The sequence below is a fragment of the Phalaenopsis equestris genome, unplaced genomic scaffold (assembly GCF_001263595.1).
Source record: "Phalaenopsis equestris unplaced genomic scaffold, ASM126359v1 Scaffold000938, whole genome shotgun sequence".
NCBI classification, from domain to species: domain Eukaryota; kingdom Viridiplantae; phylum Streptophyta; class Magnoliopsida; order Asparagales; family Orchidaceae; genus Phalaenopsis; species Phalaenopsis equestris.
The window spans coordinates 82,806-98,691 of NW_018165377.1; the positions used below are offsets into that span (position 1 = coordinate 82,806).

At 36.4% G+C, this 15,886-nt stretch overlaps 1 protein-coding gene across 4 annotated transcripts; it reads right to left on the bottom strand.

Annotated features, from left to right (window-relative positions):
- Positions 1–990: 990 nt before the first annotated feature.
- LOC110032397 (putative pentatricopeptide repeat-containing protein At1g19290) lies at positions 991–12,748 on the bottom strand. 4 transcript variants are annotated; one of them, XM_020736022.1, is made up of 4 exons: positions 9,353–12,748; positions 4,243–4,642; positions 3,569–3,747; positions 991–1,404 (listed from the first exon to the last, which is right to left on the bottom strand). In XM_020736022.1, the coding sequence occupies exon 1, from the start codon at positions 12,446–12,448 to the stop codon at positions 9,581–9,583; it is 2,868 nt and encodes a 955-aa protein (XP_020591681.1). In that variant the 5' UTR covers positions 12,449–12,748; the 3' UTR covers positions 991–1,404; positions 3,569–3,747; positions 4,243–4,642; positions 9,353–9,580. The 4 variants fall into 4 exon arrangements, with proteins under 4 accessions (XP_020591681.1, XP_020591682.1, XP_020591680.1 ...); XM_020736023.1 differs by lacking the exon at positions 991–1,404 and adding an exon at positions 3,748–3,935 and having other exon boundaries at positions 3,395–3,646; XM_020736021.1 differs by lacking the exon at positions 991–1,404 and having other exon boundaries at positions 3,396–3,935.
- Between the last annotated feature and the right edge of the window lie 3,138 nt (positions 12,749–15,886).

Sequence of the window (15,886 nt, forward strand, 5' to 3'; positions counted from 1 at the left end):
TAAAAAGTTAAAATGCTTGTTTTTTTATGTGATAAAAGATTTGGGTGATATAAATGTAAAAAAGAAAAAGTTTAGGTGTTAGATATATAAATCGATAGGAATTGAGTTGGTATGTTTGTAGCTTCCCCTTAAAATTATTGAACAATTTACATGTTAAGGCTCTGTTTGGGGCAGCTGAAGTTTCTCAGCTTTTCAGCTGCAGCTGCACTGTACCAGAAAGTTGTTGCAGGGAAGCTGGTTGTATGTTTTGTGCAACTGTGTGAAAATAGTTGTGGAGCGACTGTTTTTGGGAAAATGATTATGCTACCCTGTTTAAAGAAAGCCACATTTTTTAAATTTTAGAAGCAAATATTTACCAAATTTTTTTTTGTCTAACAAGATTAAATAATACTCTAATATATTACCAGACAACCCCTAAATTATAAAGATGGTTAATGAGCATTAATGAAAGTGATATTTTGTGTTTTAGAGATTAAATTGTTATATACAACCAAATATAAACATATAAATTCAAGATAATTAAGCCTATACATTTAAATCCTTCAATCATACCATCTAAAATGATAGTCATTAGTGTATCATCATCTTTTTACCCTTCAATCACACGCAGAAATATAAAACTAGCATTTGCATCTCATGCAAGCAAACCAAATAACTCAAGTAATACACATAATTTAAAATTAAAATGATGGATAACAGCTAAAAAACAGCAATCAACTCAAAAATTTCTTAAAATACCAGACTTGATATAAGTAGCAAGGCTAAAATTTGCAAGCTTGATAGGAGAAGACGACGACTTGGTAATCAAAAGAATGTTCTTCGACTTCAAATCCTGATGAACAATTCTACTATCATGTTAGTAAATCGCTACCTCCATCAGATCCCAGAGTAGGACCGCCACCTCCCGCTCTATGAACCGGCCATGCTTCTCAAGACGGTGTAATGCACATAACTCCATAACCAAATGCACATAATCCTCTTCTTAGTACACAGCCTTGTGGTCCACCACATGAAGGTGGTCGGAAAGCCACGCGATGACCTCGATCTCCATCTTAAAGCTTCAAACATCTTCGTCGGAGATGAGCCGGTTGTTGGCGATGGATTTGCAAGCAAATTCCTCGTCAGTCGCTGCCCCTTTGACGACGGTGGAGGAGCTCGACTCCATTGGGTCGTCATCGGGATGGATTCGGAGTTGTGGGGGAAGGTGAGACGCTGAGAGAGAGAAAGAGAGTTGTCGGGTAATACTTACGCGAACGAACGCGGACCGCAGGGTCGATCCCACAGCTCGCTTTTTCATCAAAATGCCAAAATTGTCTACGCAACGCGTTGTCGCCGCCGCCTCAAACGGCACAGAAATGCGTTCTCGTGCCACACCGCGCCTTCACAGCTACCCCCAAACGAGCCCTAAGCAAAGTTGAGTCATGGTAAGGGATGAGCTTCTACTTGTAAAATATTTTGGTGATTGTTTAATGGAGGGCACTTAGCTACATCAACTACTTGTTCAGGCATCCTGTGAAGTGGTTTGGTTTGGTTTGGTTCTAATTTTTAATGAGATCATGTTTTATGGCTTTAATCTTTCAGATTTAACTCAAAAGTATTTAAAGAAAGAAACTAAAATAGTTGAAAATAAAATAAAAATACAATGGTATTTTTTATACCATAATAAAAAATTGAACCGGTCGATACGACCGGTATCGACCGGTTTGTTCATGGATTGATTATTTGGTTGGTTCAATTCAGGTCAGAAATTACATTCATGTAGCAAGGCTAACATTGGCAGCTTAAATTATATTAAAATAAATTTAATATTTATTTCGTTGCATGGGTCAAATTCAATTAAATTGTTGAAGCTTGAAATGTAACGTCAAATCTATTCAAAGCCTTGGACAACTTTTTATATTTTACCATGAACCTGCTAAAAAAGGCTTAGTGCTTCATTGCATTAATACATCAGCTCTGAATTTATTATGCTTATCAAACAAATACATCAATTAAAGTTAACATAATTATGATGCATATTGTATTATTATTTGGATAAAATAATCATTTCATCATTATTTGTGAGTTTTAACCAATGAGATAAAAATCACTTGATCTAATCATTTGTACACTAAATCCATATGTTTTTTGCTTGGTTATGAGGCTTAATTTTAGTCCTATGAAGAAAAACTTCTGTGTAGACTTGAGTCATTGGGTCTGCTAAAAGAGTCCATCATTGAAATAAATGAGATTATAGGTATGCATAATGCCATAATCAATCATGTTAAATGTGGGGTTGAGTTCAAAAAAGAGGGGGGAAGGAGATGGATTGCGAGTTCTATCGCAAAATCGATGGGAAGCCGAATAGAGAGATTGGCAAATGTGTGCAACATTGCACATCATCAGTGGAGTGAAGGTTATTGATGGTTTAAAATCGAAAAGAAAATGGCTTTGCATGATATAGTGAATGGAAAGCTCGAGCTAAAAGAGTTGGAAAAGAATGGAGATACACAATTGTATTTATTAAAAAAATTATCCAAGTAACTTAACTATTTTAGAATTATTATATCTTTTAAATGGTTAAAGATATAATAAAGATATATTACTAAAACTATAACTGTCCCACCTAGGAATCTTTTTATCTGCATATTTTCAAATAGTTTCTTCACTTCTACTGGTGTGTCCAAGAGCATCAAGACTATTCATTGATTTCCATAGTCCAAACTTATATTCTAACTTCTTGTTAGACAACTTTGAATTGAACCAATATTTTTTCATAACCCCTATTTTTTGAGAACCTAATAATAATAGATGAATAGTCATTCGATGAAAAAAAATCATTATGCGATTTCTTTCTTTTTATATTTCTCGTCGGAATTTAAATAAAACAAAGCATGTGATTCAATTATATATATAATTTAATTATTTCGAGCCAAAATGGGTTGAACATGAATGAACAAATATTTGTTCTTGTTCGGCCCGTTTATATATCGAGCGCAAAAAAACTTGTTTGTTTAGCTCATTAACCAGCCCTGATCAGAATACTGCATATCTCTCAGCTTCATAAAATATTTAGAATGATAGAAACATGACAGTTGTTGTGTTACAGTTGATTAGGTCTAAAGGGGTTAAGACCTAATCAACAGTATTTCAAAATGAATATATATAATTCCTTTCTTTCTCCTTTTTACATTGAAAATATGACACAATAGGACACAAAGTAGAACAAAAAATTCATGCAGCCGAACCCACTTAGTGAGAAAAGACTTTTGTTGTTGCTGTTTGTCCTTTTTACACAATGATATTTGTTGCTTTGGTGATTATTATCAAATTTTATAATAGTATGGATCTTTACCACTGATTTTCTTGCGAGAAGAATAAAGGTGATGCGGCTTGAGAGAGAGAGAGAGAGAGAGAGAGAGAGAGAGAGAGAGAGAAAATGCAAAGAAAATACTACTAAAATTTAGAATAATATCATTTTGGCTATTCAATTTAATCATCTAAACAAGTTCATGAAACAACTAATAAATTGTGCAGTATCATGCCTTGTGATCCTTGGTGTATATAACAACAACAATAGATGACTTACAGAGTGTAGGTTCGGCCCGTTTAGCTTAAAGAACGAGTCTTCAACGGAATGGAGAGCTCTATGTAGGTTTTACAGTGCCTGAGAACCATTCTGCTCAACATTACTAATTATATGATTCTTCCTTAACAAATGGAAAGACCAAGGTAAAAGGATCCAATCAGTTGATGCACATTGCCTACCTGCAAGTGGAAGCCCAATGGACGAAATGATGAAAATACTGGTTAGCTGTGCCGAGAAAAGGAAGCAACTTTGACAGGGTAAGTGGTAAGAAAATGGTTCTTCCGACGACAAGGAAAGTTCTTGACGGATAAAATGAGATTTTGTCTAGCTAAGCTCGTCGGAGTATGTGACAAAGATATCATTTGACCTACACAGTTAAGTAGCAATTTGTTTCGGATATAATAAGAGACATATCTATAAAAAGAAGCTTTACATACGTACCACTCAATTCTTATTCACTTACATATCTAGCACCTAAACTCCAATTTTTACATATATAGCACCTTACCTAGGCATGAAAAGGTGCATTTCACTTTTTAAAAGTTGAAATAGTGATATTTTTTATGTGACATGACAAAGTTGTTTTGTATAAATATAAAATGTAAAATGAAAAATTTAGGGGTGTGTGTATGTAAGTGCCCCAGAAAAGAAATAATAGCTTGGTTTTGCAATACCTGAGGCCACTTGTGCGGTGTGTGATGATCTATTTCTTCTTCGATAACTGAGTATAAACTGTCTGCAAGTAGCATCCCAAAGTACAAAATGGAGGAAGTGAAGATAGTTTTGCTGTGGTTGTGTAGACATCATGAGCATCTTCAAAATGGGAAGGGGTTAACAAAGCACTTCTGGATTCTGCATTTGCTCCTGAGTTTCATTTTCTTTGAGTAGCTCCAAGTTTGGTTTAACTTCAACAAATTCATTCATTTTCAATGAAAATAGCCACAATCGAGCAGCCAAATTGACTTCAATCAGAATCTCAGAAGTATCTCCCCTGCTCTCATGTCCGAAAATGCGAAGCGACAACTTTCGTTCATTTTGCTTGCAATATGTTCCATCAGTAATCACAAATATAATCTGCAATCACAATATTCAATGAAAGCACATAAGAAAATGAAGAGGCATTGACATACATGCCACTCAGTTCCTATGTATTACATCTCTAACACCTAAATTTTACATATACATTTATACCACCCAAATCTTTCACATCACACAAAAAATAACACCAGTTAACTTTCAAAAAAGTGAAATGTACATTTTCATGCATAGATAAAGTGGCATGTATGTAAAAATTGAAGTTTAGGCGTTTGAGTGGTATCTAAGTAAATCTTTCAAAAATGAATTGATAGTCAGTAAGACCATAAAGTACAATTTTGACGCAGTAAAGTGAGAATAACCAGACCTAGACTGCAGTTGCCTACAATAGAGATATCGCAACAGGCACAAGGAAGTTCAGTAGAAATAAGCTAAGAGACCATATCAAGCTAGAAAAAATAAGTTAAACTGTGGAACAATAAACAGGGAACATGCAAATAAAATATAATAATGCTAAGAACCCCTGAATTCAGCTTCAGGGTGAAGCAGCCATAAAATTAAAGGCAATTCACATACATACCATACAATTCTTGTATATGTATATATCTAACATCTAAACTTTTATATTTACATATATAACACTCTCGGGCGGCATAAACCTAAGCATGAAAAAGGGGTATTCACTTTTAAGAAGTAAAAGTGACATTTTTGATGTGATATTAAAGATTTGAAAATTATGCATGTAAATCTGATAGTTTAGGTGTTAGGCATGTAAATACATAAGAATTGTGTGGTATGTATGTAAATGCCCCAGAATTAAATAAAAACAATATTAAAAAAATAACTACAAAGGTCGTGTATTTTTACGTGTACTTCAAACATTTGTAATTATTTGACCAAGGGGACAATACGAAGAAACAAATCAAGAAAAAATAAGTAGAAAGGCACAATAAAACAAGCAGGTCTCAGATTACCTTGGACTAACAAAAGCAAACATGAAGTGTCAAACCATAATCACCACTAGCCTTAACTCAACATTTTGGATTAAGTCGGTATTAAAAATTTTCCTTAGTGGAAGATTTACATACATACCACTCAATTCCTATATATTTACATGTATAACACCTATACTTTAATTTTTACATATGAAAACTCTGTTTTTCACCATTTAAAAGTCAGAATAGTGGTCTTTTTATGTGATGGGAAAGCTTTGGGTGGTGGGTGGTATAAATGTAAAAAATAAAGTCTAGGTGTTTGATATGTAAATAAACAGGACTTGGGTTGCATGTGTGTAAATGCCCCTTCCTTATTTATTATTTCTTCCTAGTTCATTATAGTTAAAAGCTATGTGAGATCTGAACTCAGTATTGAGAAAATTAATTGGTACTTCTGACCATGCTAGCATTGAACTATATTCTTTGAAAAATTAACATACATGCCACAAAATTCGTATGTATGTATATATCTAACACCTAAAAGTTAACATACATGCCACAAAATTCGTATGTATGTATATATCTAACACCTAAACTTTTATATTTACATTTCTTTTATATTTACATTTATTAACACTTTGGTTTCATAAACCTATGCATGAAAAGGCATACTTCACTTTTTAAAAGTAAACAAAAATAGTATTTTTGAGGCAATATTAAAGATTTGAGTGCTATGACAGCAAATGAATGTTTAAATGTTAGATATATATAAATACAAAAGAGTTATGTGGTAAATATGTAAATGCCCCTTTTTTTTTTCTTATTTTCTCACATTTTTTAAATCTCCTGGCTTAGTGCTCCTGGAGTAGAAATAATAGGAATGTTGAATCAAGAAAAACATTCAATAACCTTTTCTATGAAAATTGAATATGTCTGGATACAAATATTTCACATATGACAAAAAATTCAGAGATACCATCTCTTCCATAGGGAACTTTTCTCAGTTTTAATTATCAAGCATTGCAATTCATAAAGTCTCAAATAATGATGAAACTCAAGTTGTCAAACTTTCCATTAATGAAATTATTATGTTTCATGATTTAACATTGAGCGGGAACCATGGACGGAACTCCCACGACCCACAAATTGTGGGATTCTATATCACGGAACCGAATCTTCCCGCAACCTCGAAAGTCCAGCTGACTGAACAAGGCTTATTTTATTCCCACGACCCTCCTATTATTATTTTATTTTATTTCAGCAGATATCTGTCACCCCACTACCGTCATGATATATTTATAAGGCTTCATCACCTGCAGCAACGAGATCTATCAGTGGAGGAGTTCATGACCCAGTTTGAGCAATTGCAGATGAAATGCGAGTTGGTCAACCCATATGAGCACACAATAGTTGTTATCTGAGAGGCCTGAAGCGCGCCATCATCAATGCGGTATAACTGCAGCACTATTTGTCAATTGGAGATGTCCAAACCTTAGCGTTAAAAGTGGAAAGCCAGTATAAACATAACAAGCAACCACCACCAGTTAGGCAACCGTCCACAGTTGGAGATACCAACCGAAGCACGCCTCTGGACGTTGAGAAAATTAGTTTTGAGGATAGAACCACTCCCAGTGAGAAAAAGTCTGAGAGTAGCACACCTGCTACAATCCCCGCCAAAAAATGCTTCAGATGCCACAGGATTTGGGCACATCGCCTCCAGTTGCCCAACGAGTTGAGTTGTGCCTTTTAGCAAGTAGAGCACCGTGGAGAAGGTTAGCGACAAGGAGACGGCTGAGGAATAAGGTGAGGTGCATCATCTTTCACTTGATGAGAACGAGATGTATGTCGTTCGACGGGTCCTAAAGATGGAGGATACGTGGGATCTAAAGTGGCTTCGCCACAAAATATTCTACATCTGTTACTCTGTGAACGAAATGGTATGCAATCTTATCATCGATGGAGAGAGCAGTAAAAATGTGATATCTACACAAATAATGGAGAAGTTGGGTCTTATGACTCAGAGGTACTCCCAACTATATTTTATGGCGTGGCTGAAGACGAAGAGAAGGGCAACAATAAACGAAGGTGCCTAGTAGAGTTTTGGATATGGAGCCATTTGCAAATCATGTGTGGTGAGACGTGATACCCATAGATGTATGCCACCTATTGTTAAAGAGACCGTGACGGTTTGATCATAGAACTCAGCATGATGGAGTCAGAAACACCTACTCATTCACCAAGGATGGGAAGCATATTGTCATTCTCTCTTCAGCGGATCCCGAGAGCACAAGTGCCCTTGCCAACAGAACAACATGGTATGACCAGTTTTGGTGACGATGTAGGATGTAGAACTGAGATACCAACTCTAAAAACGAGACAAGCATAATAGAAAGCATTTCAGGATGCCTACTCGCCGATACTTCACCACTAGGGCCACCAAAGTTCGAGGAGGTTCCAACTACCTTACTTCATATTAGGTTGAGTTGACTATGGATTATTTGGGAGTATTCAACAGTATATGCAAAACATGCAGACTCAATTCAGTTCAATAGTGAACCACCAGAAGAGCAGATAGATATGGATGAATGCTCACAATTGGAAAAAAAATCCTCAAGTGCTTTGGGAGGCAGTACAACCGATAGTGGGATTCAAGTGTAGCTAGGATTGCAGACGAAGAATCAGAAGCTTTGACAAATGAAGTTGAAGCTCCCTCAATCTTCGAAAATTCACGCAGGATTTACCTGTTGCAGGCCTACTTATGGTAGAAGAGTTGAACCAGCTAATTCAGTCGGAGAGATTGGGGCCAACCAACCAATTAAGGCTTGCCTTGCCGCCCAAAGGAGAGGGTCTATCTTTCCTATTCTGTTTGTCGCTCAAAGGGCAATGGTCCCCTTCCTATTCTATCATATATTATATATTTGTTGCTTGCTTGCTTAGGGTTGTTTTTTTACTGTCTTTGATTTCACATTACTACCTCCGGGAGTTCCTCTCTTCCAAGGGTTGTATCCGAGGATCAAAGTAGTGTTTTGGATGTAGCTTGACCAAGTGGGGATGTTTGTCCTTCCCAACTCCCCTTTGTAGTCCCCCTTCCCTATTTCCAGGGGCTAGCCCTGATCACCTGTCCTGTCTTCAACCGCTCGCCACCCAAACCTCCACCTGCAGTCGTCCGAGTTCTCTAGCCACCCAGCACTACCGCCCAGCTCTCCTCTTCCTGTATCTCCCTGTCGTAACTTGCAACCATCCCTGTTATTCCTATTTCTCGTTGTCGTAACTTGCAGCCCACCCTCCTCTTCCTATTTCTCCATACCGTAACCTACAGTTTCCTCTTCTCTCCCACACCCCCTTCCTAAGCCACCCAATCGAGCACCCTTCCTCTATGGACTTAACCGCAGCCACCCCCTCCTCCGTGCTACTCAATCACCACCTTCGCCTTAACCTTGGTACGTGTTGTGTCCTTTGTGGTTATGTTCTAGTGTCATTGTGTTTGTCTTGTTAATTCCTACTCTCAAGATTCATCATTGTAACCTATTTGAATTCAGAATTAATATTGCATTTCTTTTGTGGTTTGGATTAACTCCGATATCAATATCTCACACTTAAACTTACATATTTACATACATAGCACTTTGGTGTCCTAATCCTATGCATGAAAAGGCGTATTTCACTTTTAAAAAGTGCTAATAGTACTATTTTAATTAAGGATTTGAGTGTTATCTGTGTAAATATGAAAGTTTAGGGGTGAAATATGAAAATACATTAGAATTGTACGCAATCTATGTAAATGCCCTCAAAATTAAATGAAATGATTGGATACCTCAAGATCCATTCGTCAGCCTGGATTGAGATCTTCAGCTTTAAAGCAAGCTGAAACTGCCTTATTTTCACTTTTCAGGCAATTTAATACCCGCATGCTCAAAGTGACAACTTTATAATGTCAATCCCAACCACAAAGATTTTGCCATTTCACAACAACAGCTCGGGATGTCAGCCTCAAGCATGAATACCCCATTCAAACTTCAGAAGCACGATTCATAAAGAGCCATTAACATGCAGCAGCACATTCAGAGACTTTATGAAAACTTTTAACTTTTCCGCTCTGTAAAGGTCCTGCAAAATCCAAAGTTCCTTTCCAATCAAAAGTTGGAAAAAGACCACGAATATGCATCTCCTCGCAAAGCTTGGAAGCCTGAGTTATGTTCCTCGATCTTCTGTAACCATTAACTAACGTGCAATATGTCACAAAGTTAGGATCGACGCCACTCTCAATCATTTGATTCAAAAGCTTGATTGATGTCTCCATATCACCTTCCTTGCAGAGACCATGTATGAGGGTTGAATATGTAATTACATTTGGACAAATTCCTTGTTCAACCATTTTTTGTTTGAATTTAAAGGCTTCTGTAAGGTTGCCAGCCCTGCAATATCCATCAATCATTGTGTTGAATGTAATAGAATTAGGAGTGAAACCCTTCTCAGGAAGCTTATTGAAAAGCCTCACAGCTCTCACCAAATTTCCAGACTTACACAAGCCATTAATGAGCGCATTATACGTCACAATGGAAGGAAGGAGACCTTTCTTTAGCATCTCATCACGAAGTAAAAAAGCATCGCTTACATTGCCACGTGAGGAATATCCATGAATTAAGGTGGAATAAGTATATCTATCAGGGAAGAATCCTCTATTAGACAACAAAATGATAAAACTTTTTGCATCTTCTATCCTACCTGACTTGCAAATCCCAGCAATAGCAACATTGCACATGATGTAATTAGGCTCAAATTTTCTATTTGAACCTTCATGAAAGAGATCTGAAATTCTGTTAAACGAAAGATTGCAAGTCCTCCGGAAAAAATCATATTTTGTAGGTATGTGAAAATCTACATGTTTCTGTAACAACGCATTGGCCTCGCCGATTTTATCTTGTTTGTATAAACAACTTACAAGGGTGCTACAAATCAACAAATTCGGTGTCAGACCCTTCCTGGTCATTTCGAAGTAACAATCAAAAGCTTTGCTTATCCTTTTTTCATCACACCAACCACATATTAGAGCTCCATATGTCACAATGTTCGGGACCAATTCTTCTGCATGTATTTCAGCTATAAGATCATCCACTTTGCCATGTCTCTTTGATTTGAAAAGCCCGGTAATAAGACAATTAAACATTTCTATTGAAGGTAAAAATCCCAACTCTTGCATCAATTCCTTTATTTTAAAAGCTTTTTCAATATCGCCCATCTTACAGAAGCCATCAATTAGAATTCGGTAAGTAAAGCTATCAGGCAAGCATCCCCAATCTTTCATCTTACGGATGATCTCCTCAGCATATTCCATTCTACCAAATTTACACAATCCATTAATCAATATGTTGAAAGTGATTCGATTTTTTGCATATCCCCTGGACAACATATCATTCCAAAGTTTCAAAGCATTTTCAAAATTCCCAGTTTTGAAAAATCCATTCAATAGAGTGCTGCAGCTAATCTCATTAGGCTTCACTCCCCTTTTCAACATCAAAAACCATAATTGCAAAGCATCATGGATGGCATTTTTGCGACAAAAACCTTTGAGGAGGGTATTGTAAGTTAGAATGGTCAGACATATACTCTTAGCTTCCATCAAGTTACAAATTTCAAAAGCCTTATCCATCAGACCAATAGTGCAGTATCCATCTAATAGAGTATTATAACTATATGAATCTGGTTTGGGATCTGCATATTCCATCTCACTGACCAAAAGCTCAGCTTCTTTTATCCTTCCAAATTTGCAATAACCAGAAATCATTGCATTGTAGATAAAAGTGTTCACCTTTAGTCCTGAATTCAACATTTCATCCTTCATCCTAATAGAATCTTCAAATTTCCCCAACTGTGAATAAGTATCAATAAGAACACCGTAAACTACCTCATCGGCTTTGAAGCACAGAATGTATTTCATGTGCTTGAGGACTTTCTCAGCCTCCTCTACCTTGCCCTCTTTGCAGTACCCTTTTACCAATAAAGTATAAGTTTTAACGTTTGGTGAAATGCCCTCTCTTTTCATGGAACTAAGAACGCCAATGGCCTGTTCAGTCTGCCCAAGGGTGCAGTAACCGTCCATCAGAGAATGATAAGCCACGAGGTTCGCCTCAAAACCCTTATTTTTCATGGAAGTTAAGAATTCTGCAGCTCTTTCTATCTTTCCATCCTTGCAGAAAGCATTGACCATTATAGAAACAGTGAAAGCGTCTGGTAGTATCCCAGCTCGGATCATCTGCTCGTACGTCAGAGTTGCCGTCCTATGTTCCCCAGCTTTAACCAGACCACTGAGCATAGTATTGCAGGACCTCGCGCTAGGCTTCCATCCATGGCTTCCCATATTATCAAAGATGAAAAGAGCCTCCATAACCAATCCATGCTCTGCATACTCCTTGAGAAGCACATCAAATGTCTTCAACGAGAAGCTGAACTCCTTATAAACCTGAAGCATCTCATTGAAAACAAAGGAAACAGACCATTCAGTAGCGTAATTCTGTAGCAAATCCTTCAAGCAAGCTCTTGCGTCATCAAACATCCGCCCATGCACTAAAATGTGGACAATTTTACCATAAGATTTTGCATTCGGCTGGAAATGGGGCTGCTTCGAAACAATCCTGAAAAACCCTAGACAGGCAGTGGGATTGAGCCGGAGCCCCACCAGGACTGCATCGAGGATGTCTTCAGATAAATCAAAAGAAAGCTTGGGAATGGCCTCGAAGCGCTCGAGGGTTACGATTCTGTAAATCCGCTCGACGAGTTCAGATTTGGTGAGTACTGGCAAGAGATCAGAGCTTCGACGGGGAAGGTTTCCGGCAGCATGGATCCACTGGCGCCGGGATAAACAGCGAATAGATAGACTGATATGAGAAGAATGTCTAACTGAGCGCCACATTGAGGAGTCTCCCGGCTATCTCAAGCCCACGAACCGCAACTTATCGAGGGTTCGTGTCCTCCATTAAGCAAGTGCTTGTCGCCGCCTTCTTCTTTTATCCAGAAAGTAAGGGGTCACTAAATTCTCATAGCCCCACCTTGTCCTGCAATCGTGTTGCAGAGCGATCATCTCCGGCGGTTGAGTGTGAGGGATCGAAGTTTTTTGCGAGAGAGAATAGATCACCGGAGGACCGCAGAATCTAGAGTGACCTAGCCAAAGGGGTGCCGGAGAAGCTCGCCGCCGGAAAACGAAATATTTCGCAGCAAGTTGCCGCTGTAGCAAAGTCGCCGGAATGAGAAGATTAAAAAAATTATTAAATAGTTTTTTACAACCTACCTCACAATTTTTTTGAATTTACACTTCTACTACTTACACTTTCATATGTATAAATGTAACACATTAGTTTCATGACATATCTATCAAAGTTATATTTAAATTTTAAAAAGTATAATAATATTTTAGATGTGATATATTGATATTAAAGATTTGAATGATGTGCATGTAAATATGAAATTTTGTATTGGACATGTAAATGCATAAGAATTATATATATCCTACATACATGCATACATAAATACATACATATATATCTATGTGTGTATGTTATGTATGTATCTATATATCTATGTATGTGTGTGTGTGTGTGAAAACTCTTTCTTATTTATGAGTGGGAGAGTCACACTTCTTCAACATGTTTTAACTTCTTTCCCTCTTTATATATTTCAAGTTACTAAAATGACAATGAGCATGCAACTTAGAATTGATAGAAACTTTAATAAATTCTTATAGGCTAAGCATAGCAAAGATACTCATTGAAAATCTTGAGAGCATCTATTTAAGCATAAAAATTATGGGGGTAATGGTTTCTGATCCTTGGAGCAATCCATGGAAATAAACTACTATAAGCTTTGGATCAAACTCGGGTCTAATTTGGGGCTATCAGCTAAATTCATGCAACTTAAATATCTTAAATATTTTCACCCTCTTTTTTGTATGACCAAGTTAAGAGACTCTTTAAGTTGGAAAGAGCTTTTAAAAATATGACAAAGTTCAAAATTTTATTACTTGAGTTTGATAATTGGACTATTTCGAGCTATCTGCTGCATTTTTCTACTGCTTTGCATTCCACTGATGTTCATGTGAGAATTTTTGTGTAGGGGAGATTTGGAATACTCGTGAACTTTCAAAATTTCTTGGTGATGATTTGTTTTTATATTGTTGATTTGGGATTTATAAAACCCGTGAAGATGTGTTAACGATTAAACAAAATTCTCGGGTTTCTTTCACTGCTTGGATTGCTGAAAAAATTACATCATTTTTCTGCCATGGATTGGGATGGTAATGTGTGGAATTCTATGATGAAACCATCACAATCTTTGTTTGTGTTGCACTTACTTTGCCAATTATTACATTTGGATATTATTTTAAAGCTTAAGGGGCTATGTAATGCTTTTTTTTGCTTCTTTTGTCGACAAGATGAGGAAACTTTAAATCACCTTTTTTTCAAATGTGATTTCTCATTGGAAATATGGAAACACCTTACTAAATCATATGATATTTATATGTCGCATTTTAGTTATTATGATTTGTAACAATATTTATTGTTTTGGATGAAGGGTAATACTAAAGTACATCTGTATAATGTTATTCCATATATTGCATGTTGGTTTCTTTGGATGAAAAGAAACCAAATAAGCACTATGAGGTTTTTAATAATGCAAAGATCATGTTAATCAATGCTAAATCTTTTATTTCCAAAGTGGACACTAAATCTCGTAAACTAGTGGTGGGCTTAAATGTTAATAATTACAGGTATTTTTAGTTGGTAAGGTGGAACAACACTCCTCTTGGTTTGGTGAATATTGATAGTAGTGTTAGTACTATTACTCCATGTGTTGATGGGGTCTTCTGTGACCACACTAGACTGGTTTTACTTACATTTTCTGCTCGTTATGAATGTGCTAAATGCTAATGCATCTTATTCTAAAATGGTTATGTTTTTCACTGTTTATTTGTTGCAAAGGAAATGAAATTTCGGAATTTGACTATGGAAATGGATTCACTTTTTGTGTTTCGTTGCTGCAATGGCAGTAATTTGTGTGATTGGCAAAAATTTGATTCTTTGGCAAAAATAAGAAAGCTACTTCACTACTTTAATATTTGAATCATATTTTTCAGAAAGCAAACAGACTTGCAAATTTTTGGCCATAGCTGGCGCTACTAATGGAGTCATTAAAGTGGGCATGAAAACTAATGCAAACTTTAATTTACTTATTATTGATGATAGAATAGGCTTGCCTTACATTAGAATTTAAAACATGTAATTTATACATATATAATTCTTTTTGGGTTTGATATGATCTTGAGTCCGTTGTACATCTCGATGGAGGATTCTTAGGCTTTGTGTTTTGGGTGTAGAATGAACCTCCAGCTAGCCTTTCGGCGCAAATCTCAAAGTAATCAAATGGCCAGAGAAGATGGCTCAACGACCAAGCGCTAGTTCAAGAGGCATGCCGGTCATCTGAAAGACCGACAGAGATCAAATCCACCCTCGACGATTATAGTCGGCGGGTCTACCTATGGTCCCAACCACCGAAGCTCTCTAATAGCCGACTGAAAGCATCCAGTCGATCGACCACTCATACCTCGGCATAAGCGACCACCACTCAACCCGTCACTTTACTCCGCCAAACCAAAACACGTCGACTGGTTGGTCACCACCATAGCCAAAATTTGAATTGTAATACAAGTTTAATCTTAAATGATCATTGATTGTATTGAGGCCAGTTTCTATAATCGCTCTCTCTCTCTCTCTTCTCCTTTCTACAATTGAGGATAGTTTTCATAACTGTATCCTCTTCCTATAATTGTACAAATATCCCTTTATAAATAGGAGGCAAGAATACGAATAAAGGGAGAAGATCGGTCTACAAACTTCTTTATGGCATCTCTACCTGGTATATATAAATATTTCTTTCAAAAACTATAAAGACCTTACAAAAATGGGCATTCACACACACACACACACACAAAAACAAATATACCACGCAATTCTTATATATTTACATATCTAAAACCTTAACTTTATATTTACATATTTAGCACTCAAAATTTTAATTTCACATTAAAAATATTACTACCACTTTCTCTTAAAAACTAAATACAACTTTCATGCATATTTTTATCACACCAAAGTCCTATAAATGTATACATGAAAGTTCAAGTGATAGATACAGAAATATGAATTTTTTGTGCGGTATGTATGTAATTTTCCTTTTTTATATATGCAAATATAATTGGTTCAAATTTTTCTATGATTTAAATTTAATTTTCAAATCATACTTAAGTTCTTAAATATCTAACATAGTATTTTTTATATATAGTGTTATATATATATAT